Source organism: Anabrus simplex, chromosome 2 (assembly GCF_040414725.1).
Source record: "Anabrus simplex isolate iqAnaSimp1 chromosome 2, ASM4041472v1, whole genome shotgun sequence".
NCBI classification, from domain to species: Eukaryota; Metazoa; Arthropoda; class Insecta; order Orthoptera; family Tettigoniidae; genus Anabrus; species Anabrus simplex.
The window spans coordinates 336,408,327-336,435,513 of NC_090266.1; the positions used below are offsets into that span (position 1 = coordinate 336,408,327).

A 27,187-nucleotide genomic window follows, 5' to 3' on the forward strand; every position below is an offset into this window, starting at 1 on the left:
GCGACTAAACGGGGTTCAGTGTAAATTAATTATGGTTACTTAACATGGTCCGCCTCCCGAGTCCATGATTTTATTTTTTTGTTAGACGGACGAACTAATTTGTATTAACGTAATAATGGGTTAGATTAATTAATTTGAGTATTTGTTTGTTGTATATAATGTAAATATGGGATATATTTCTGTCAATTAATGCATGCTGTTCGTAATACTTTGACTTAAGTTCATTTCAAGTGTTAAATTCCTTTTTTTGTGCTAACCCATTTATTTGAATTTCATTCACTGCGGTGATCATTTGTATGTTAGTTAGGAATATTTTCTATTAGACAGCCAGATTATGAAAGAGCCAGAGTATGTAAAATTTGTGTTGCGTACGGAAGGTCATTAAAATACTAATAATAATAATAATGTTTGTGAGTTGACAAAGGAAAGTAAATTAATAATAATAATAATATTTATGTGTTTGCAAGTTAAAGTATAATAATAATGACAGTGCTTCGTGAGTTAGCCAGTGCAAATATAATAATCAATGTGGAGATGACATGTAGCGTTAAAGACTTTCATTCGCGTAATCAGTTTGATTTTACGTAAATTTTTTATTTTACGTTTTTGGACTTCATTTTAACCATTAAAATTTGTTTAAAAGCGATATAGGCACGTGAATTAGAATGGTCACGATATGTTAAAAGCCCAGAATGGTTTGAGCCCATATTTAGAGTTGGAAGTCATGAGGGACGAATATCCGGCGTGAAATAAATTGAGCCGTATTGTTTGTAATGATGAAATAGATGAATCTCAAGGCCTAAGATTATATAAATGCATATGCCGGTGTTATTAGTGGTAGAATCCACGCACCGAGGATTAATTTATGAATTACCGGGCGAGTTGGCCGTGCGCGTAGAGGCGCGCGGCTGTGAGCTTGCATCCGGGAGATAGTAGGTTCGAATCCCACTATCGGCAGCCCTGAAAATGGTTTTCCGTGGTTTCCCATTTTCACACCAGGCAAATGCTGGGGCTGTACCTTAATTAAGGCCACGGCCGCTTCCTTCCAACTCCTAGGCCTTTCCTATCCCATCGTCGCCATAAGACCTATCTGTGTCGGTGCGACGTAAAACCCCTAGCAAAAAAAAAAAAAAATTATGAATTAAATGTTTGAAGAGTTCTGATGAAAGGAAATGGACTTCAAATTCGAAAGGAATAGTTTAGCAATCGCCGGCATTGGAGGTATTTGCCCAGCCGCGATTTGCCATAGGTTGTGAGATGTGTCTTGGGAGGACGTGTGTCCCCATATAAAATTTAACGGCAATACGAAACTGAAGGTACGGTCCCGAATACCGTGTTGTCCCGACCGATATAAAGCAGATCTTAGTGGTTCATAACGGGATTTAACATATGTGACTAAATTCTAAAGAGTGGAAATTAAAATATCATCTTTCCATTTTTAATAATAATAATAATAACAATAATCATACTCCAAGTGAATCTTGTCTTAAATCAAGTGCTTAGTGCCAAGATAAATCGGAATTGTAAAAGGGGTTATGCGTTAAACATATTAAGAGTGGACTACCGTGTAACAGGCGAAATTAATTTTTTTAAATTAATAATAATAATAAATATTTTAAAAAAACTACCTTTTTTTTAGAAGAATTTATTTTTTTATATTTTGGACATAATAATGATGTTGGGAGTTGAAATGAAAAATTTGAGATTTTTAACTAATAATAATAATAAATAAAATATTTGAAGAAGGAGAAGAAGAATAACCAATGAAGCTACTTTTTTTATTATTTTTTTTATGAAAATAATAAGAGCGAGAAGTTGAAGTATTATAGCGAGGATGATTACGGGTTACGATAATCACGATTTCCACTATTAATAATAATGTTAATAATAATAATAATAATAATAATAAAAATATTTATGAGGAAGCTGATCATTAAATTGTGCGGATAAATTACGAGGAAGAACGACCCTTCGTTTGAAACGTCGGCAAGGGTTGGCATATAATCATCCCAGATGACAAATGATAATAATCAAATACAGGATTATAATTGAAATTAATGATAATAATAAAATTAATTGATGGCAATCAAAGAATATGATAATGATCAGATAAAGAATGGTAATGATATTATTTAATAATCATAGGAGGATATGATAGGGACAGTCATCCTGTGTCGAACTGCTCCAAACCAGATGTTGGGTTTTCACGGGGAGATTATTAGCGGTAGATACGTAAATAACCCACGGACGGCACATGTCTTCAGGGTCAGAGCATAGTAATGAACCTTTCCGTACGTCTTGTCGTATTGACAAGTGTAAATATTGAAATAGGCTTTGAGTTAATGAACTCTACCTGGCGTGTTTGTGAATCTGGAAATAATAGGCTAGAGTTTGTCCGTATTATAAATTCCCGTTTTTTCGAGGCGATAACATTTTCCACGTTGGGTGTCCGGCTCACCAGAATGTACATACCGGAAGTGTCTCATGTCCAAACGGAACGAGGAGACGACAGTAAAAAGTTACTGTCGTGCCCTCGTCTCCGAAAGAAGATCTCCAGCGGTGAAACGTCCAATCATACGGATGTGAATTCGATCCCCAGTAACCATTTGGGGCGAATTCACCAGATGTTTTACACTACCAGAGTAGTGAGGTAAAATCCAAGTATTATGTCATTTATTTTTCAGGATGAAAGTGTCCCAATGTAAAATTGTCATCATGTGTAGTATGCAAAATAAGTGAATAAATTGCTTCTCATTGCAATTTCAATAGGAAACAGTTTCCATATCTTTTCATTGTAGTTAGTCCAGTATGCCCATGGAATTTAAGTTGTCACTTCCCAGTCCTATTGTGGAGTCAAAAATTTGTATCCATGAATGAGTCGTCCCCCGTAACCTTAATTTGCATGCCCCGTTCATCCCTGTGTTCATTTGATGCGCCGATATATATTTCTTTTGATTTTCTTTATATAAATTTTTTTATCATTTTCGAACTGATCACCCCTGAGATAAATGCTAGTCTGGGACTCAGGAAGTGAGCGGGTGCAGTATATTAGTTAACTACTTACCTTGACACTGTATGCTGGGAAACTTAGGATTGACACATACAATAGCTCAAATGTACCAAGACATACATACCAACATTTATGATCAGTTGGACTTAATTTAAGTTTTAATCATTATATGTGATGTTTTTGTAAAATATATCTTTTATGCATGTCAACTGAAGATGACCCCCTAGGGGTCGAAACCGGTCTTGACCATATTTACTAGCTGAATGTGAATAAATTTTGTATTGATAAGGTGGTGACTTATATTTATATTGTTTTTGTAAAGTAATATCTATCAATACAGAAATGAAACTTATAAACAAACTTATAAACAACAGTTTTGTAAGCAATTATTAGTCTAGTTTATTATATGCTACTAGATTTGTGATCATTTACCTACCAGCCTTCACGTTACAACCGGTGTCAGAAATGGTATATCGACTGGTAGCACATTTCATAGTATATAGATTTTTCTAGTGAGTAGAAAATGGATGCGACTACCTCCATGCTCTGCCAACTTGAAAGTAAGGTCATGAATGAACTCGAATCTAACTAGAACCAACTAAAATCAAAATTCAGTGAATTCAAAGTTGGATAATTTAAACTAGAACAGTGACATTTTAAGTTAGAACACAAAGTGCACTCTCTTATAACGAAGGTGAAGGATGACATTATGCAGGACATTAATGCACTGTTTGGAAAGAATTTAAGGTAATACCCCAGGTTGTGGAATCCAGAGTTTGAGACCTGAGTGAGTTATTGAATGCCCAGCGAGCAGGAGTGACGGTCATAGAGACCCGTACTAAGTCCCCCAACAGCGATGACAGCTCGAATGTTGCGAAGGTGAAACCCCCACGCTACAAATGGACCACTTACTGGAGGATGTTCTGGACCCAGTTCAAGACCATTTGCATGCATAACATTTGGATGTCGGAAGAGAGAGCTGTGTACTTGATTACTGGGTTACATGGACAAGAACGGAGGTATTACACAACCTCCAACAGATAACCATCTCTGAGGAGATTTTTGCAGTATTTGGCGGACACTACTGTGACCACTAGCTTGCAGCCGCCTACCCAGTCCAGCTAAGGAAGAGGATTCAGCATGCCAACGAGGTGCTACAGGAATTCGCCACCGAGTTTGAACAGGTAGCCCACTGAGCTCTGGATGGGATACCTCAGGATCACATCCAGCGTGAGGCAGCCTATACTTTCATCGAAAGGTTCCGCGGCACTGAGATTGGTGAAAAGCTGATGCTTAGTGGGCAGCATAACCTCATAGGGGCCCTGGGGATAGAGTCGTGAAGAGTGATGACGCACTGTAGGCTCCTGCAATAACAGGAGAGCAATGCATGCCACCTGTGAATGAACTTCAGTGTGGAGAGCAGCCCCCGATCCGAGAAACAAGTAAGGGCTGACAAAAAGAAGGGCTTGTCAGCGTCGCCACTACTATCTTCTCATTTCACGCTAAATATGGTCACTGACCTCAGCAACAAACATCTCCATCGCTGACAGGTGGGTCAGGCTGTACCGTGTTACAATAGATACAGGGACAGCATTAACCATCGCCGGGGCAGTGTTCACCAAGGGACAGCCAGAGAGGGAGCCCAAACGCACCTGTTCGCTTCAAACAGTACCAACCCTGTCCTAAAAGAGGCACTTTTTGTTCTAAGGCTGGGCCCTCATTGCTGCCTTCATGGATGAGGTCATCTTAGGCCTAGATGCACTACGGGTGTACAAGACGACTGTCGAGGTGGGACAGCATGTGCTGTGGCTCGGTAGACAAGAGATCATTCTTCGATGCTCCAGAACGCGACTTTGAGTAGCAAGACTGATGCTTTTCCAGCGAAGAGGTAATACCCTCTTGCAGCAAGGTGATGGTGACTGCTTGGCTGGAGTTACCCACACGAGTAGAGTTGAGTCGTTCATGAACTAACTAGTTCATTTGAACGACTCTTTCATTTGAGTTTGTTCAAATAATTTGAACGGGTCGTTCACGCAAGCATACAGCATGTTAGAGAACGAAGACCTAAGCAAGCACCATCTATTGTAAAATGTACGTACTAGCTGGCGCCTCATTCATTTGAATGAAGTGGCGCGGAGAGCTGATTCCATGAAGACAGCTCACACATAAATGGCGAATGGCGTGCCGTGTTAATAATCACATGACAGCACATCTCCTCTCACACTTCTCAACTGGCAGCGGCGCTGAGCATTAGGTACTTGTTTGCTGTTCTTGCTACGAGCTCCGAAAGACGACAGTCAAATTCTAAGTTTGCAAAATGTTGTACTGGTACTTGCCTGCTAGCTATAAATGAGCTCGTGTTTGTTCGAGTCCGGTTTTATGCAAAATACGGTCCACAATGCACACAATGGGGTGATTAATATCGCTGGTTTACCTCTTAAAACATTACGAAAAAAATAAAAACGTGTTTATAGTCTGGCACTTACGTAGGTACTGTAAGCGTTCTATAATACACGACAGTTGTGGGAATTATAAACGGGCACTGGTAAATAAATACTTTGTCTACACACAAAACAATGAATGTCAACAACATGAGGCACAACGAAATCACATGCACTTGGAGCGGAGTAGCAAAATCATGTTATCACATGGTAACCGACACAAGACTACGGTACTGTATTCAGTACGCATAGGTTATCTTAAGATGAGTGTATCGACGTAGAAGAATAATCAGCTAAAATAACAACATATGTTAAAATTGTTCATACCACATAGAAAACGCTCATAAATTTCAAAGTGCCCAAATACGACAGCCTCTTGTCATAAGATTTACTGGCACGTAAAAGAACTCCTGCGGGGTAGAATTTCGGCACCTCGACCTCCATGGAAACCGTAACAATAACTGGGGGCCGTAAAACAGTTCAGATATTACTGTTATAAAATAATAGCTGCTCAACCCTTTTTCCTTTTCCTGTGAGACGATTCTTATTCTTGTTACTATCTGTCCAGCCCCATGTGTAATGATGTCTAAAATGAGTTGAATGTAGTAGTGGTTAAAATTAGGTGGTGATCGACAGAAAACTATAGAAGTTCATAATTTCAGTCATTACTCCCCTTATTACAATGTAATATTAATGGAAATATTAAGGGAATTAGATTTTACACACCAATAGAGCATATAAAAAGTTAACGTGCTTCTGATAAAACACCTGCATACATCCTACCGTCAGTAGGTAGGGCCTGACACATCCCACTCTGATGGGTGCAGTGTCAGGCATAAGGAAAAACATTGGTTGTATAGAGTAAATACTTCTATAGACTTATATCTAACATAGTAATATTAGTTAGTTATTCAGGAACATTCCTTATTAACAGGACGTTTCCGCAGGATTCGTCTTCCCCAGCTCTTTAACAGCTAAAAAGGACAATTATCATCTTAGCGAAATGTTTTCCCGTGGATAAAACAGGGAAATCGCTTCTTCTCTCTCAAACAGCTGATTCATACGCCCCTCGAACCGCCGAGCTTTAAATAGCGAAAAAGGTGCGGTGCGGTTGAATGCTACATGGTTTATCGTTCATATTAAGACCTAAGCAAGCACCAGCTATCGTAACATATACCTACGTACCAACTCGCGCCGTTATGCTGTTGCTAAGATGCTCATAATAATCTACCTCGTTCATTGAACGACTTGCCGTGTGAGCTCTTTCCATGTAGACAGCACAAATGAACTACCTCGTTCATTTGAACGACATATAAACTTGCACAAAAACGGCCAATTGTGTGACGTGTTAATGGTCACATGACAGCACATCACTCACACTTCTCAAATGGGGGAAGAATTATACAAAATTAGAAAGCTTATATGTCTCTCCGTCTCTTAGATACCATTTCTTTACTTAGGCAGGCGGGCGGAAGCATCGTGTAGCTGTTTTCTGTTCGTGCTCATAATAAACTAACTCGTTCATTTGAACGAAGTGCCGCGAGGGCTGTTGCTAGGCCTATATTACGTCATGAACTACCTCGTTCATTTGAACGACTCAATGCTATGAACGGTATCAAATGAACTAGTTCGAGCAAATGAACTAACTGGACCCATCCCTACACATGAGGAAACAGGATGCTTGTAAAACCCAGACCGAAGACCATCATATAAGGACTTTACCTGCCCGGGATGTTCATCACAGCATGAAACTGCGTGCTGGTACAAATACTGAATTGGACGTGGCAGGATCGGAGGATACCTAGTGGGACTGACCTTCAGACATGTCTGCCAGTCATGTACGTCTTGCCACTTGACAGCAAAGAAAGACAGGCCTCAGAAGCAGATGAAGGTGCGGACAAGCTCCAGAAGATTATTTTCGGGTTTGAACCCCACTGTCAGCAGCTCTGGAGATGGCTTTCCGTGGTTTCCCATTTTCACACCAGGCCTGAGGGGTGCCTCTGGTGAAGAAAGCGGAAATCAACCAGATGCTGGATGATATAAAGCAACTGGGAGTCATTGAGGAGTCAAACAGTCCTTGGTAATCGCCAGTGGTTCTGGTGAAGGGGAAGAAGAAGAAGAAGGATGAACTCCGTTTCTGCGTTGATGGCCGCCAGTTGAATAACGTCGCAAAGAACTGCTTCCCGTTATCCCAGATAGATGACACCCTGGACATGTTGTCTGGAGCCCATTGGTTTCTGACCTTCGACCTCAAGTTCGGGTACTGACAAGTAGCATCTGAAGCTCAACCCTGGAAAGTGCCAGCTGGTCTAGAAGGAGGTGCACTACCTGGGCCACATCGCATTGTCGGAAGGAGTAGCCGCTGATCTTGAGAAGTTAGAAGCCATCAGGGACTTGCCGGTGCCAAAGGACAAGTGGGAACTCAGGATCTTCCTCGGCCTTTGCACCTACTATCGCCGATCACATGTTGATATCTATGCTGACATTTTGAAGCCACTTACGTGGGTCACCGTGGAGAACAGGCCATTTCACTGGTCTACAGAAACAGAGGCTGCCTTCCTTTCACTGAATGAATCCCTGTGCATTGGCAGCCTTCCTGGGATATCCCAAACCTGGGGAGAGGTTCATCGTTTGCACCCACACTAAGACATGGGGGTTCTTGAGGTACTCTCATAAGTACAGGACCTCCAGGAGAAGGGGATCGCATTCTACAGTGAAATGCTGTCCAAAGCACAATGAAAGTACTGCATGACACATTGGGAAATTGTGGCCATTCTGAAGACCGTGGATCATTTCCATAAGTACCTGTATGGGCAGCCATTTCATCTGCACACCGACCATTGTGGCCTAACCTTGCTTCTTAACCTGAAGGGGCAGATGGCTCGCTGGATTCAATGCTTCCATGAGTACAACACCACTGAACACCATCAAAGAAGGAGGCACTGCACTGCCAAAGCTCTGTCCAGCAGGCTGTGCTGTGAGAACCGTGTACCCTGCCAGAAGGTGGCTGGCTGCTGCACCTGAGTGAGCAGCTGAAGGACGACATCAGGCAGATACTGCAGGATGTTGAGTTAGGGCAGTGACCAGAGTAGAGGGAATTCGCCAAACATAGCCAATTCTACAAGACCTACTGGGCCCAGTGGACAGCATTGAAGTTCAGCATTGGGGTGCTGACCCACTTGTGGGAGTCTGCTGACGGCAAGAAGTAGATTGTGCAGCTGATAATCCCCAGGGTTATGAGGAAAGAAGTGGTTACGGAGTTGCATGCGGGCACTACTGCCGGCCACCTGTCAGTGAACAAGACTTCAGACCATGTCCGAACCCATTGTGCTAGGTGCATCTGATAAACAATGACAGATGTGTGACACCTGCGCTGTGAGAGGTCCAGATATCAGGAGTAAGGACCGGATAGTGCAGTCAAACATTGGAACACCTTTCGAGAGGACCACCATCGATATCATTGGGCCATTCCGCGAGTTCAATGTCAGGAATTGCTACCTACTCCTGGCCATGGACTACTTCACTAAGTGGCGAGAGGTCTACTCTATTCCTAACCAAGAGGCTATCCGGTGTCTTAGAGAGGGATTTCTTCTGCTTCTTCGGTGTACTGAGAGAACTGCATAGCAACCAGGGCAGGAACCCCGAGTCAAAGCTGATGCAGGAGGTTCTAAAAGATCTGGGAATTCAGAAGACCCATATGACTTCTCTCCATCCTCATTCAGATAGCATGGTGGAGCTTTTCCTGAAGACCGTAGAGGAGCAAGTCAGGAAAGTGGTTTCAGCACACCTGAGGGACTATGATGAGAGGATCCCATTTTTCTTGATGGCCTATCTAACATCCACCCACGGGACAACAGGTATAACACCTTCCAGCATGGTCTTCGGTAGGGCGCTTAACCTGCTATGTGATCTGATGTTTGGATCGCATCAGATCAGTAGTAGCTAGTGATGGACTACGTGTGAGAGTTGGTAGACCGGCTAAGTGGCATCCTGGACTATTCCCAACAACTTCTGAGTGTAGCCAGCGACAGGATGAAAGCCCACTACACCGGGTAAGTTGGTCGTGTGGTTAGGTGTGTGCAGCGGTGAGCTTGCAAACCTCACTGTCGGCAGCCCCGAGGATGGTTTTCCATGGTTTCCCGTGGTTTCCCATTTTCACACCAGGCAAATATTGAGATTGTACCTTAATTAAGACCATGAAAAAAGCCCACTACAACATGCTGGCGAACTCTGCAGGTTTGCAGGAAGGTGACTGGATTTGGCTGTACTGTCCTGTGAGTGGACAAAATGGAAATCACCAAAGCTTAGATCATCATGGGAGGGCTCATACACCATCGTCACTAAGATTAACAATGTATCTACAAGATCTGGGGGTCTACCCAAGCAAAGATGATGGCTGTCCATCTGAATTGCCTGGTGCCGTATCAGGAACAGCTCCAAATGAGTAACCTTAAGGAGGGGACAGTGTGACTGTGGCCACTATTTCTTTCTTAGGCTGTGGGAGGTGCAAGTTAGCCTGTCTCCAGCCGCAAGTGACGTCACATAGATAGGGCACCGCCCGTTCACTATTGCAGCAGCTGGTCAGGATTCAGCCAAGTGCACAAGGCTAGACCCCTCTGCACCACTCTGCAGGCCTCTCTGATGGCATGAAGATGAACTAGATGGTGAACCCAGAACATTTGATTTTGAGAGGACTTTGGAGGTTTCTCCTTTCATGAAGTATCTGGAAGGGCCGGCCTCCCTATTTTAGACAGGTCAGACAAGCTTCAGTGGTTCAGTTCTGCTAGTGATCAAGACAGTTTGGTTCTATCAGCGGCCGAGACAGTTTAGTTCTGTTGAGTGAATGCAGCTGTGAAGCACTGGATCTGTCGGCGGACAGTAAAGACTGAGTTTGTTCTCTCTCTCTCTCTCTCTCTCTCTCTCTCTTTCACTGTGTGTGTGTCGTTTTTTCTCCTTTTGACGGTGAGTGAGGGACAGTGAACTAGGACTGCTGTGAGTTTATGAATTGTGTACCACATACAGAATTATAAGACTGTGTTGTACATGCGCAAGCTGTGAACTGTGTGATTGTGATAGTCTACAGGGAACCAAGAACTCACTCTACCATCAATTCTCACTGAAACCCAATTGTCAACATAAATGCCTTTGATTGATTTTAATAATCTACCCCTAATTCCATAGTCCCCCCGTATGGCGAACATCTTTTCTCTTGGTACCCTGACAATTATTAGTTTAGTTAAAAAATCTGAAGAGTCAATGCTGACGGTTCTGTTTTCTTTTATCTATCCGCCTTCAGGTTACAGTATATTAGGTCACATAATGCCTTCTTTTTTGGATCTTTTTTGGTATTTTTAGGTCATTTTTGCTTGTGTATTTCTCGATTGTTTTAGGTCGTAAACATCCGAACTGTACTGATGACCTTGTTTTTCCTAACTTGTGACTTTAAAGACATCAGACCTATGTGACAAAATGGCAGCGTGAACTACTGCTCCAAATATAATAGCACATGGCAAGCCATCTGGTGACCAGCTAGGGTACCATATAGAATTCACATGCGCTGGATGCAATTTCTTTGGATTCCTTGTGCCAAGCTCCAAAATCCCTAAGCCGTGTACAAAACGTCCAACATTGATATAAAGGTATCTACATAATGGGTGATTTTAACTTGGAAGTTGACTGGCAGCATAACGGCCTTCACTTCCTGTCTGTTCCCATCAATCCATTAATCCATTAGTAGAAATATTCCTTGACCAATTAATTTTTTAACCAACCCGCATAACGAAAACCTGTTGTTCCACACTAGATTTATTCCTTTACTAATCTTCCATTCTCAGTACTGAAGACAGAAGTTATTCCTGGTTTCTCCAACCACCACTACATAAACAAGGTAAGGAACAACAACAAAGGCATATGGAAATTCCTAAATAGAGAACATGGCAAGTCAGCAGCGAGTGCATTCTACTCGAACGGGACAATAGTTACCTCCCCCGAGGCCATTGCCACAGTGTTCAATGAGAAATTTAACGGGAACTATAATGAGTCAGGCAAATGTATAAATATGTACCCAAACACTACCAGCCATTACCCCTCTCCCTCTCCCACGGAGATTGAGGTAATTAACAGCCAGCCCAGATAACGTACCTGAAATTATTTTAGTGCAAAAAGGTTAGTGCCCTCTTTGTGTGCCCTGTTCAACTTATCAATCAACAATGGCTGTGTATCCAGTGAATGGAAGTGTGTAAACCTAGTACCAATTTTCAAGAGTGGAGGAAGAGATAACATTGATAAGTATAGGCAGGTGGCAATAACACCTCTCATTTGTAAGTGTATGGAGTGATTAGTAGCAAGGAATGTGTTGGAATTCTTACGGGAGGGAGACCTGCTTGGCTCTACTGAGCATGGTTTCCTCCTGTGGAGTTCTTGCACAACCATCTTAACAAAATTCGTCGATGAATGGCAGTGTTATTTGGATCAACCAGATGTGATTCAGGTGGACTGCGTGTCTCTTGACTAGAGCCTCTCAGCAAGTGCCGCATGTACTACTTCTGTTAAAGCTACAGTAAGCTCAGTATATGAAGCAGAAGATTGGTGTGGGTGAGGTCCTCCCTGGAGGATTGAACACAATGTGTAGTATACGGAGGGGCCCAGTCACAACCTATCAAAGCGACATAAGGAGCTCCCATTCTGTACCTCGTATTTGTGCTCAATCTTCCCGGTTGTGTAAGCACACGCATGGCACAATATGCAGATGACACTGTCCTGTATAAAGGTATAAAGAACAAGGAAGATAGCTGCAAATTGCTATCAGACTTACAAAATTGATATAAATGTAAATATATTAGGATAAGTAGATGACAAAACTGTCTAGAGGAAAAGTACAAATTAAATAAGAATGTAATACTGCTGTGCACAAATATTAAACTTTTAGGAATCATTGTTTCTAGATATTTGAAATGGAACCTGCAGACAGAAGACACAAGGCAAAAAACATTGAAAATTATGGGATTTCGTAGCAGGAACCTGAAAGGCTTCAAATCGGGTGCTACGAACAGCCTATCTCAATATGGTCAGACCTATATTAACCTATGGTTTTCCTGCCTGGAACCCTACCACAGTCGCAAATCTCAATAAACTTGAGAGAATACAACGCCGTGTGGAGAGGCTAATAACTTACCACTCCCATCTTCATTTGGCTAACCTCCCAACAATAGAAACTATTGTCAAAAGAACTGATTTGATCTTCCTTCAAAGATCCCTTGCCGGCTTCATTGTCCCTGACCCTTTTCATTGCCTTTTCCTATCCTTTTCCTCGATCCGTGGAGGCATAAATCTTGTCCCTCCATTCGCCCGTACCACCTCCTACAACTATGGTTACTACGGCGGCACCTCACGCCTAGAATAAAAGCCTTGCCTCTAACACAGTTTACAAAACATGTAATCAAAGGTGGTAAATCTCTGTTTTACATGAACGGAAGTGTTAGTGAGTGTAAGTGTTATCGAGCGAATGGATTAATGTACAAGTGTAAATATGTGAATAATGTAATTATTGTAAATATTACCTTAGGGGTCTGTGAAACATATAATATACGTGAGGCTTGCCCTTTTTTACTAGACCAACCATAAACTCTGTAGGATTTGCAGTAAATAAATAATGACAGGGTATTAAAACATCTTTCCATTTATTTTGAAGTCCGAAACAAGAAACCTAATATTATTGGCAGGCATAGAGTCTATGCTGGTTTGTGGAGTCATGAGTAATCGAGAGAAGTGCCCCGTACTATCCCAGTGTGGATGAAATGAATTGTGGTAAAATGTGGAGATATGTCACACTTCATATAACCAAAAGAAAATGAGACATTAATCTTCGGCTAATTGGATCTCCCATGATCACACGGCTGTTGAGGCTGTTCCTACCAATACAATGCAATCCTGAAGACAGGAATTTATGGTGCAAATCATACCAACCAATGTAGTTTAATTTGATCAATAATTTATTATAGTTTATCATCCAACTCCTTTGCTGAATGGTCAGCATACTGGGCTTTGGTTCAGAGGGTCCCGAGTTCAATTCTCATCCAGGCCGAGGATTTGAACTGTGTATATTTCATTCTTTTCCTCTGGCTCAGGAACTAAGTATTTGTGATTGTCTTAATACACATCTACATACATCACGCTATCAACCACCACAGAAACACACATTATACAGTAAAATATATTACTCCACATATGGTTGGCGTCAGGAAGGGAATCCGGTTGTAAAACTAGGTTTAATCTACATTAATGCCAACCTCAGATGATTTGGAACATTGTCAAGTAAGAAAGAAAACATGCCATAATTTATCTTAATAAATGCCTTTGAGACGTTTGATAAACAAGGTGAATGATAGCCGAGTGGCTTAGTTACTGGTTACTTATCAAACTGGTCATGGTTCATATCCCAGTCAATGGATGTGGAATTTTTGCAATGAAACGTCACATCCCCGTGAGTTCAGATACCACTGCTATGATCGCGATATCAAATGTCATGTCTCTATGAATTGGAACGATTTTCAGTTTGCAATTGAATTATAGACTGAATTAAGGAATCATCAATGCGGACAACTTGAAGCTTATATCGTATGAGTGTACTGTAAGTGTTATCAGGCGAATGAATTACTGGTACTGTACGAGTGTAAATATGTGAATAATGTAATAATTTGAAATATGAGCTCCGTGGATCTGTGAAGCATCTAATGTGCATGGGACTTGCCCTTTTTAACTAGACCATCCATAAAGTCAGTATGATTTGTGGTAAATAAATAAATAAATAAATAAATAAATAAATAAATAAATAAATAAATAGTAATATGCCTAGACAAGCATCATCAGTATTGTATTCACCTCAAAGATTACTACCATACTAAACTGCTGACTGGAATACTGTTCATGGTGGTCATAATTCATATCATCAGTTATGGATCATCTTGTGTATCCATATGTTGAGTAGTAGAGATTTTTATTCTTTCTTTCCTTTTTCCTTCTATTTTTTTCATAATTTTGTGGTTCATGTTCTCTAAAATTTTGAATAATTGATTATATCCATTTTCTTTTCCTCCTGTTCTTCATCCATTTGTTCATTTAGCTGTAAATAAGTATGTAACAAAAGTAAAACTGAAATGTTTTAAATTACCTAGGTATTAAGCATTCTGAAAAAGAAAATTTGTAATTGTTATGAACAGAATGTTTTACAATTTTCAGCTCCCAATCTGACATTAGACCTACGGTATAAAAATTGTGATGATACGCAGACAAGTGATATGAATGGAAGTTTACTTTCTTTGTTGCAGCCGTTTTATGGTGGTAAAGTGCATCAAGTAACTGCTGAGGTTAAAAATGAAGCTGGTTTAAATGTCTGTAAAGTGCAAGGAGAATGGAATAATTATTATGAATTTACGTACCTTGTTGTGAGTATATACTTTATTTAGAACTCCTTTAAATTAAGTTTCTACAGTGATTTTTGGATGTGAAGCTTTCTTGTTCACAACCAGTGGTATGGAAATAACAGTACAAAGTTCTCAGGATGCTCATTCGCTCCTGTGTGAAAAAAAAAAAAAAGCAAACCACATCAATAGTCCATCTTTTATAATTTTCAGGTACTAAGAATTAAAAAAATATTTGATGACATTAAATATATCACTTTACCTGCTACTTGACCGTAGTGAAACTGGCAGGGGCTCGTCATTGGTATCTCAGTTGCTACAAAAGTGATCACTTACATAGTCTTGTGCATCAGAATCTTGCAAATTTTGTCTTGTGTAGTTTCTCTTTTGATGTCCACTTCTTGTGGCTTTTCAGTATATTTTATGTATCTTTCTCGGTCTTTCTCTGCTGCATTCCTTCTTCGTTGATGTGTCTTTCTGTGCTATTCATTCTAATGTCTCAAGCCTCTCTTCATCCCTTCAGTTGCTAGTTGATTACATACATACATACATACATACATACATACATACATACATACATACATAACTGTGCACTTCAGAGGTATCCACAGGGTAGCTATTTTTCATGTGAGGACATGTGATCCAGTAAACAACCTAGAGAAGAAACCTGCATAATCATTTTTTAAAGGATCACACAGTGTCAGAATTTGGCATATATTATATCACTACACATATCATACGCTGAGCAACCCAAAGCTTTCTGGGGAGATACAGATCAAGAAAGAAACAGGTCAAAGTTACAACAGAACACTAAATAAGGAAAGGTAGAAATTGGTACGGGAAAGAGGATAAGCAGTGCATACATACATACATACATACATACATACATACATACATACATACATACATACATACAACATTATAGACCGTTATGCCTTTCAGCGCTCAGTCTGCAAGCCTCTGTGAATTTATTAAATGTCGCCACAATCCTCTATTTGCAACATGTGCTGTGGCCTTATTTAGTTCTATACCTCTTATCTTTAAATTGCTAGAAACTGAGTTTAAACATTATTGTCTTGGTCTCCCTCTACTTCTCTTACCCTCCATACCAGAGTTTATTATTCTCCTAGGTAACCTATCTTCCTCCATTCACCTCACATGACCTGACCACCAAAGCCGGTTTATACGTACAGCTTCATGCATTGAGTTCATTCTTAAATTAGCCTTTACCTCCTCATTCCAAATACCCTCCTGCCATTGTTACCACCTGTTTGTACCAGCAATCATTCTCACTACTTTCATGTCTGTTACTTCTAACTTGTGAACAAGATATCCTGATTCCACCCAGCTTTCGCTCCTGTAAAGCAAGTTTGGTCTGAATACAGACCGATGTTAGGATAGTTTCGTCCGGGAGCTGACTTCCTTCTTACAGAATACTGTTGATTGCAACTGCGAGCTCACTGCATTAGCTTTACTACACCTTGATTCAATTTCACTTATTATGTTACCATCCTGGGAGAACATGCATCCTAAATACTTGAAATTATCTGCCTGCTCCAGTTTTGTGTCACCAATCCTGCTCCAGTTTTATGTCACCAATCGGACATTCAATTCTGTTGAATTTCTTATCCACTGACATCAATTTATTCTATAATCTATCAGCTTCATTGTCCGTATTAATGAATTAAGAATGCAAGTATGAAGAATGAGATTTCCACCTAATCAGTACTTTATTACAAAATGTTTAAAGTTATCTACATTGAAACAGTACCGGTTTCGACCCGTAAAAAGGTCATCATCAGCTGTTGGTGAACCTGCTTAATAGCGGTAGTACGTAAAACATTACTAAAACTAATTTAACAAGAATGCCTTATTCTAATATAATATTACTTAAGATATATACATATGGTACAATATGGGGCTTAGACTCATTGGAGTTCCATTCAAAAATCTGTGCTGTTGCCAACATTATGTCAAACAATATACATATATACATATGGTGCAATAAAGGGCTTTGGCTTGCTGGAGTCCCTTGAATGCCACACACTCCAAAAATTGTATAACAGAGGTTGAAAATACAGTTCCTATAGAACAGAGGATCACTGAGGTTTCGGTGTTAAGTTGAAATGTCTTTGCAGCATGTCGGCACTGAGACCAACCATTGTGAATACACAATCAAGGTGCTTTGTTGGGCCGCAATTTTGTGGGGAGCGTAATCGACTGAGGTTCTGTAGCTTGTTCATTCTTATTGTATGATGTTGCTGATAAATACTAATTTCCAGGTTCCTTGTTGAGGCATGTCATGCTATGGATGAAGTTTTGAAATTAAAGAAAGGTTGATAGAGTCCCCTCTTCACACTTGCATTTGTGCTCAGGAAAATACTTGCATTATCAATTTATTCTTCACAAGGCTAATTTTCATACTATACTCATTGCCCCTATTTTCAAGTTCCAAGATATTAGACTGCAGGCTTTCGGCACAATCTGCCATTAGGGCAGGTCATCAGCATAGGCCAGACTGCTTACTACATTTCCACCTAACTGTATCCCTCCGATCCACTTTATACCTTTCAGCAGATGATCCATGTAAACTACGAACAGCAAAGGTGAAAGATTACAGCCTTGTCTAACTCCTGTAAGTACCCTGAACCAAGAACTCATTCTACCATCAATTCTCACTGAAGCCCAATTGTCAACATAAATGCCTTTGATTGATTTTAATAATCTACCCTTAATTCCATAGTACTCCAGTATGATGAACGTCTTTTCCCGCTGTACCCTGTCATATGCTTTCTCTAGATCTACGAAACATAAACACAACTGACTATTCGTCTCGTAGCATTTTTCAGTTACCCGGCACATACTGAAAATCTGATCCTGACAGCCCCTCTATAGTCTGAAACCACACTGGCTTTCATCCAACTTCCTCTCAACCACTGATCCCACCCTCCCTCTCCAAGATGCCAGTGAATACTTTGCGTGATATACTAATCAATGAGATACCTCGGTAGTTGTTGCAATCCTTCCTGTTCCCTTGCTTATTGATAGGTGCAATTACTGCTTTTGTCCAATCTGAAGGTACCTTACCAACACTCCATGCTAATCTTACTACTCTATGAAGCCATGTCATCCCTGCCTTCTCACTATACTTCAGCATTTCAGGTCTAATTTCATCTATTCCTGCTGCTTTTTGACAATGGAGTTTATTATCCATCCTTTCCACTTCATCAAGCGTAATTTCACCAACATCATTTTCCTCCTCCCCATGAGCTTGGTTGTTTGCGACACCACCAGGAAGATTTCCTTTTACGTTGAGAAGATTTTCAAAATATTCCTTCCACCTGTCCAGTGATTCCCTGGTATCTATTATGAGTTCATGTGAATGACTTAAAACTCTGTTCATTTCCTTTTTCCCTCCCTTCCTAAGATTCTTTATTATTGTCCAGAAGGGTTTTTCTGCTGCTTGACCTAGCCTTTCCAGATTATAACCAAAATCTTCCCATGACTTCTTTTTGGATTCAACAACTATTTGTTTTTCTCTGTTTCTTTCATCTATGTACAATTCCTTGTTTACATCGGCCCTTGTTTGGAGCCATTTCTGATAAGCTTCTTTTTATGTTTACAAGCTGCTCTTGCTTCATTCCATCAAGATGTTCGCTTTTTCCCATTTTTGCACACAGTTGTTCCTAGGCATTTCCTTGCCGTTTTCACTACAGCATCCCTGTATGTCACCCATTCTCTTTCTGTATCCTGAACCTGCTACTGTCCGCTGTTCAGAATTTCACACTAATCATATCCATGTACTTCTAATTTCGTTGTCCTGGAAATTTTTTACTCTTATACATTTGCACACAGATTTCACTTTCTCTATCCTAGGCCTAGAGATACTTAGTTTACTACCCACTGACATCAATTTAGTCTTTGAAAGGCTAATTTTCATACCATACTCATTGCACCTATTTTCAAGTTCCAGGATATTAGAATGCAGGCTTTCAGCACAATCTGCCATTAAGACCAAGTCGCCAGCATAGGCCAGAGTGCTTACTACATTTCTACGGGGTTCGTATCTTTTTGTCAATTGGGCCTTCCCGTGTGAGGCGAATGGAGGAGGTTAGGTTACCTAGGAGAATAATGGACTCTGTTATGGAGGGTAAGAGAAGTAGAGGTAGACCAAGACGATGATGGTTAGACTCAGTTTCTAACGATTTAAAGATAAGAGGTATAGAACTAAATGAGGCCGCAACACTAGTTGCAAATCGAGGATTGTGGCGACGTTTAGTAAATTCACAGAGGCTTGCAGACTGAACGCTGAAAGGCATAACAGTCTATAATGATAATGTATGTCGGTGCGACGTAAAACAACTAGCAAAAAAAAAAAATGATAATGTATGTTATTTATGTATGTATGTATGTATTCCTTCATTTTCTGGCTGTGAGCCAGCTTTCTTTCCTCCGTCCGCGTAGGTCTGCTGGTTCCTGTGTTCTTCCTACTCGTAAGTGACGTTGGAAAAATTCCCCACTGGATGGCTTGTCCAAGCTGTGGGCGGTCACGTATGGACTCATGCGGGATCCGCAGCTGTTCCAGATCCTACTTGATGGAAGAGATCCACTTGTTCCTGGAAGCCTTCCCTCTCCTTGCCACAGTGAAGATCCATTTGATAAGTCTGCACGAGTTCATGCGGTTTAGGTGCCCATAGAAGACCAGGCGACTTTTTCTGATACAAGCAACAATGTCTTCCTGATGTTTGTATAGCTCATCGTTGTGCCGAATTCTCTAGGTGCCTCCCTCTTCTACATGCACTAGCCATGCATCTTGGTAGGTGTGCTAGTTACTAATCGATGAGTCCAAAAGTGGCACACTGGGGTGAAATGCTGGCAACCAAGAATGAGTTAGCTGGAAAATGTTGTCATTTCCAATAATGGACCATTTATATTGGAATTATTAATTACTGCTATTGGCCACATTATTTGTGCATTTATTACAGAAACATATTCTCTTTCATTTCGAATTGTGTTAGCAGAAGTTTGATTGTCAACAAGGGAGCTCACTAGTGAACATAGTGAGAAATCTACACCATAGATGATTAGTTGCATTCAGTATAATCGCTGGAGTGCATAAATATCGATAACAGAAATATAACTCACTCCTGATCACCCATAATAACAAATGCATGGGTGATTAGGTTCTCACAATAACTGAAGGATAGTACACAGTTGAATATATTAATTTTAAGTGACAGAAAAGATCTGTCATTACAGTGGAGTTCTCACTATATGCCTTACTCACTATAGTGAACCGCTACTGTTCTCTATCGACCAACTCTTTATTTGTTCTGAATGTGTTCTCAACTCCCTGCCTTTCTTTCATCAGCCTTTTATAAATATTTCTTTCCTATTACTTTGTATAATTCCATACAGCATTCTTTTACTACCAGCTTCATCCATTTCCATCTTTTGTGTAAATTCTTCCCAACTTTTCTTCTCTTATCTATTTCTTACATTTCCTCTTATTATCAAAATACTTCCTTTTGCTTTCTTCTTTTTTAACTCTATTTCATTCGTGTCATGCTTTCTTCTTTTCTTTCACTGCTTCTCTCACCTTCTCATTCTACCATGGTGTCTCCCTTTCCTTCATTCTCATCGTTGTACTACCACAGGCACACACTGCCCCACTTACAAATGCTTTTTTGAAGTTAAGCCATTCATCTTCCACATTTCTTACTTCATTAACTGGAATTTGTCATTTCTGTCTCTTCAGAAAATCTTCCTTTACTTCCTTACCTTTTAATTTCCAAACTATAATTTTACCATCTCTTATCTCCTGTAATTTTCCTAATTTTGACTAATAATGATCAAATACGTGATTCCCTTAAAGAAGAATTTGAATTAGTGTTTAACCTGCAGTAAGTATTTACATCTCAAACAATTACTAGTTTTTTTACAAAAATTCTCTATATTTCCACTAAGAGAAGATATTTTATCATAATAAAACATAGGAAGCAGATTAGAAAATATGGGTGTAACTGTGTACAAATTTACAGAATAGTATCTTAGAAAGAGATTCTTACTTTTCCCTTGACCTCAGAATAAATATTACATGAAATAAACTTGTGTATGATTAAGAATTGCAGAAGTAGTTAACAATATATAGGAACCATGTTCTAAAATTTGAACAAATGTAAAGTAAATACTTAAATAACATACAGGATTTACAAGTAAACTACAAGTTTAAAGCTGAAAATGATGATCCCACTAGAGGAGTGATAACTGACAATACTCGAAGTGTGGTCGTACTTAGTTCACAGGGCACACTAATGAATTAATAGCATTCAGTGATGTTAACACCATTCTTAACCCCTTTAGCGGGGAGCTCAGTACACACTAGCTCACTCTCAAGTGGGGAGCATTTCTCTGATTGAAGAAAATATTTAATTGATTAAAAACAATCTTAGACTAAAATGAACTATTGAAGGACCAAAGGAGAAATATTTACTTGAATATAATGTAGTTAATTCTTGAAAAATTCTATTATTTTAATTTTTCAATACTTTGTGCAAAAACGTACTAAGTGCTTTCACACTGTGATATCAAGATTGCTTCTTCCTAACAGCAAAGGTCTGATTTTTGTTTATACAGTAACTTTCACCTAAATATTATAGGCAGTTTACTATCAATCTCTGCCTGGAAATAAATATTTCTGTATATGTAAATTGTAGACTTACAAAGTTTACATACACTTAAAAGATGTGCAATAGTATAAATTACATACTCACGAAATTTTCTGTTATATTGGTTAACGCATTCGAGGGATCAAGTTTATATAGCCTCCCTACAATTACTAAGTGACATAAATGGACTGCATTACACTACAATACAGGTAATATTTACAGTATTTACAGTCTTCACAGTGTTATGTCTTTTACAGCTGTTCATTATGATACACACGGAAGCACGTCATGTTATATAACCTGTCTCGCCTTTGCATAATTTATATAATTCCATTCCAAAACACGAATAGTTTTCTTGTTATGTAAACTTTCCACCCTAGCCACCCTTTCTATAACAAGAGGTTCTCATCAATTGACATTTTGCCATCCGGGGTATAAGCTTCCGAAAATTTTGCTAACAGATGGTCAAATACTGGATTTATCTCGTATATTTTTGGAGGAAGTTTATGCATTATTCACCTCATTGTCAGAGATGTGTATAAAGCTGTGGAGGAGAATCTAATAATAATAATAATAATAATAATAATAATAATAATAATAATAATAATAATAATGTTATTGGCTTCACGTCCCACTAACTACTTTTACGGTTTTCGGAGACACTGAGGTGCCAGAATTTAGTCCGGCAGGAGTTCTTTTGCATGCCAGTAAATCTGCTTAAAAGAGGCTGACGTATTTTGAGCACCTTCAAATACCACCGGTCTGAGCCAGAATCGAACCTGCCAAGTTGGGGCCAGGAGGCCGGCCAGGCCACTCAATTTGGCGAGAAAAAATCTCTTCAGTGTCATCAGCTCATAGAAAATAGGCGTAGTGAACAAGCGATTGCGAGAAATAGTGTCCTAATTTAGGTTTCTGCACAATCCCCTGCGGCAACAGTATGGCCATAAGAAGCTTTATTTCGTCCTTATTTGTTTGGACACAGTCTTGATTACATGTTACAAATTTCATATTTGGTCCGTATTGAAATGTACATCAGTTTGAGAGAACGTAAGTAATTGAATACATATCATTTCGCCTAATTTAACCGTTTTTTCCTCTAAACTTCAAATCTTTTTATTCTCTTTTCATTACAGATTCTTCACCATATATCCTTCAATAGTTAATTTATATTCAAAACTACAGCCAACAACAAGTAAGAATGTTCCCATTTAACTATCAGTATACGAGTTAGCAAAGATCTATACGGCAACATTCAATTATGAACTCTTTATCACTCCTTCAACAAAATTACGGAGACTGCGAACCCACTTCGTAAATAACGAGATTAATGGATTAGTGGATCCAACTTTGTAATCTACATAGCGCCATACTACAGTTTAATATTACAAGTTTTCAACAAGAAAGTTTCAGTGTCATCTTAAGTGGCTAGAAGTCCTTTAACCTTCTCTTCAACATGTAAATCAAGTTGCTTCCAGCCTAATTTCACTTGAACATTGATACGGCAACTTTAGCCATAGACCTTCTTGTTATGTGGTTAAGGCTAGTTTGTCTATTTTATAAAATTATTTAAAAATTACTAGTGTAATATCATACCAACCTCAACCTTTTCTTCGCAAACATTTTAAATGAAATTTCAATTGTAAATTATTATTTAAGAACTCATAACAATTTCTCACATTGTATAATACTCATTCCAAACTTATATTCTCATTTTTATTTTTTTACCATGACAATCAGGATCCTGATTTTTATCTTTGAGTATGAGTGTAAAATGGCTGATGATGCCCTTTTAAAGGGCGAAACATGTCCCTTCAAATTTTAGTTTAATAGGATGTAAGTCCTAACTTTGGAAATTCAATTGTATTGAATAGGTTGATCCTAATAAATTTTGGTAATATCTTAAAAATTAAAACAGTCTTGATCTCGATTCCTTCCTTTCGTCTTACTAAACTGGGCATATCTCGTCATAAAAAAGTAATTAAAATATTTCCCTCAGTTTTGTTTTCCCTAAAAACACTCTCTTTACATCACGATGGAAATTTGGATCAAAGTGGGAATTTCTTTTTCCATTTTCAGTATAAGTTGATGAAGAACTTGCAATGGTTGGATTGTAATCAGTATTATCGTCACAACTGTCACTGTCACGATCGCTACTTGAACTGGAATCGAACATGTGTTGTCTCTTTTGCGACTGCTGAACATTCGCATCAGCTACACCCAAACCCTGTATATTCGAGCCTGCAGTACTTATTCCAGGTAATTTCCTGTCACGAATTCCCCTTCGGCAGAACTTACTTCACTAATATCACAATTCTCCCCACTAAATTCCAACATTTCGTTTATCATGACCCGTAAATCATCTTCCACTAACATTGGGGGCCGGTAATTCGTTATAGATATTTTAGCGGAAAAAATGTAAGAAAAAGGATCGAATAGAACCCTGGTCTCAGCAGTTTGGATGGAAATCATAAAATATTACGGATGTGTACGATAATAAAATGTTGAGTAACTCGCGATAAACACACACTACAGTCGTGAAGGAAGGGGATAATAAATCAGGTCACAGTTCTAAAATGTCATCAGAGAGGCGATGAGCTAAAGCTTCAGCGCGGAGCTATTAGGCCTTAGGTCGTTCTTGCCCGGACGTCGGTTGGGTTCTTTATGTTGCAACTCATGGATGACACATTGGTATTGGGAGAACATGGTTGAAAAGATTCACATCGGAGGGCAGACTCGTCCGGAATATGCTGCTGGAAAGAAAATAAACCTCTGCAGGCAGGCAACTGAGAAAAAAAATATAATTTGAATCGGCGGATATATCCGCGTTCCCCACCGAGCAAGCGACTTGTAGGCACGGATCTCGCCGCATCGCCCACCCAACAGGTTAAACAGGCTCTTTCCTTTCCAAAGAATATTTCTAGGACTGAACACAGGTTAGCATGTCAGGGGCTTATAATTGTGTACAATGAAGTTTAGTACCGAAATAAGAGCTCGTGCAGGTACAATAATTTAGCATAATTGCAAAGTTATTAACACTAAAATTCTCACATAGATAGAAAATGAACTTTTTGTTGTACTGCTATTTCAGCTTATCGTTTCATGCCTTACACTCCCAGGAGATAGGTAAAATATTAAAACTCGCCATGAATTAACATGTAGAAAAGAATAGCCAAGAAAATCAAGGCTTCTTCACATTATATTGTAGAAAAATCTGCCCCAAAATCTGCTCTTAGCTCATCAGAAGAAATAGGAATTAATCTGGGGAGAACCATCCTCCCAGGTGTCAACACCCACTCTGCCTCGTAAAACCGTATAAAGACATGGAGAAATGAGTGGAGAACAAGGTGGTATATATATATATATATATATATATATGCATTGAGGCGTAAGAGAGCAGAGAGGGGAGGCATCGAAAATTCTCGTACGCAGTAGAATCCACGCACAATAGCACGCTGCCGGCAGTGATGTAGGCTGCTCGCACAGTGAAGAGAAGGCAGTTAGTTTGATGCCAGCAAAGCTGCTAGATGTAAGATGCGGTGGTAGATTTTTCTTGTGGCGAGGTGTAGTTCTTCTAGGTGCAATTTCGATGGATGGGAGGGCAAAGGTAAGCCATGTTGTCCTATTACATATATACATATACCTTCATTATGTAGTGTTAGGCCTTTCAGCATTCAGTCTACAAGCCTCTGTGAATTAAGTACATGCCTTCACAATCCACTATTTGCAACGAGCTCTGTGGTCTCCTTTAGTTCCACACTTCTTAAAAAAAAAAAAAAGTAGAATCATTGTCACTTAAGTCTCTCTCTGCTTCGCTTACCAACTCTTTCATTCACCTTATGTGACCCCACCACTGAAGCTGGTTTATACACACAGCTTCATCCATCAAGTTCATTCCCAATTTATCCTTTATCTCCTTATTGCAAGTACCCTTCTGCCATTGTTCCACTTGTTTGTGTACAAGCATCATTCATGCTACTTTCATGTCCGTTACTTCTAACTTAAGAATAAAATTTCTGAGACCACGCAGCTGTCACTGAGATGATTGAGTTTGTATATCTTCAGCTGGTTCTTGAAGGGTGATACACAGTTTCTGAGTTCAGTTTTAGTTTCAGGTGCTGAAAATTCTTAGCCTTTTTGTTGCATCTGTTCAATAATGACGTCTTTTGTATTTTATGCATTTGGAATGTTGCTTAATATGATAGTGTTTTGAGCACTGTTACCTTGTTTTTCACTTAAACTGTATAATTCAGGACTGTGATCAGAAACCAGTCCTAAAATTTTTTGACTTTCATTTCCTCATGATTATCACAAGATGGTCGACACCGAACATCCACTTTCACTCAGGTACAAAACTAGTCTTCCATGAACCAACATGACATTCAGTAAAGCAACTCTTCTTTTTTTCTTTTTCTTTTTTACATTTGGCTTTATGTCGCACTGACACAGATAGGTTTTATGACGACAGTGGGATAGGAGAGAGCTAGGAGTGGTAAGGAAAAGGAAGTGGCCATGGCCTTAATTAAGGTACAGCCCCTGCATTTGCATGGTGTGAAAATGGGGAAAAAAATGGAAAACTATCTTTAGGGCTGCTGACAGTGGGGTTCGAACCCACCATCTCCCGGATGCAAGCTCACAGCTGCGCGGCCCTAACCGCATGGCCAACTCACCCGGTCAACTTTTGTTAAAGATGCGTGAGGTTGACAGTTTCTTGAAGAGTGTTACCAGATTGATTTCAGTGAGTTATTCTGATTTTTAAAAGTTTCATCTAGATAGAATACTAGTCTGATAAAACCAGAAATATGAATTCAGTACATAGTGCTTAAAGGATGTTTTATCATACTGCTCTAACAACACTCATCTCCTTTATGAATTTGTGTCCGTCAGTAGTCTCTCTACATTGCTGTATTGTATATATCTATGAATTTTATCCTTTATTAAAAGTGTGGTTCGTGGTGTGGATTACTGTAGTCACGTCTCTATTCGTTAACCATGGGCAACGGCTGAATGGCCTAGTAAGTGCTCCTGACAGTCAGATGACTGGTTGCTATGGAATAGGAGTCAGCATCAGGGAACATTCCGAGTCATGGCCATACTTGTGCTCAGATGGGTAGTACTATACAATCCACCAGAGGTCCCTAACCCGTTGGAGGAGAGATTTTCACTTGGACTATGTGTAGGTACAGTGGCACACTGCTTTAGAATTTACCAAGCTCAGAAAATTTTAAGCAAGACCCAGACCTATTGGAATAACGGAGCCCCACTTCCATTTCATAGGTGAGGGAATCTTGGAAACAACTTTGCGTACAAAATGTAGTTTAATTGGGCGCTTTCAACATTAATGATTAGAGCCTGGATTTTCATGCAAATGCATCTTTTTAAATAAGCTAGTTACACTTTTCAAACTTTGCAAACATTCGTTTTATGACTTAACGATCCTAAATAACCGTTCTTTTTCCCTGCATGTTTGCATGTTGTGGTGTTTTTAGGGGGGGAAAAATGCATAATTCATATTTTGAAGATTTTGAATTTAATAGTGAATATTTGGACATTTATACTGCATAATATGACTTTTCTTCTGACTTTGGTGCATATATGATGTTAATATGCATGATAGTGCCTTTTATGAATGTTGGTTTGCAGAATTTGGGA

The 27,187-nt window shown here is 39.5% G+C and overlaps 1 protein-coding gene across 4 annotated transcripts in view; it reads left to right on the forward strand.

Moving 5' to 3' along the window:
• Positions 1 to 27,187, forward strand: part of LOC136864120 (oxysterol-binding protein-related protein 11) — a 353,345-nt gene that overhangs the window by 258,473 nt on the left and 67,685 nt on the right. For 3 of the 4 annotated variants that reach the window (XM_067140720.2, XM_067140721.2, XM_067140722.2), the window contains one exon: positions 14,778 to 14,894. The exons of the other annotated variant lie outside the window; for it this stretch is intronic. In XM_067140720.2, the coding sequence (XP_066996821.2) occupies positions 14,778 to 14,894 (117 nt within the window). The remainder of the gene's footprint in view (positions 1 to 14,777; positions 14,895 to 27,187) is intronic. 4 annotated transcript variants of the gene reach the window in all.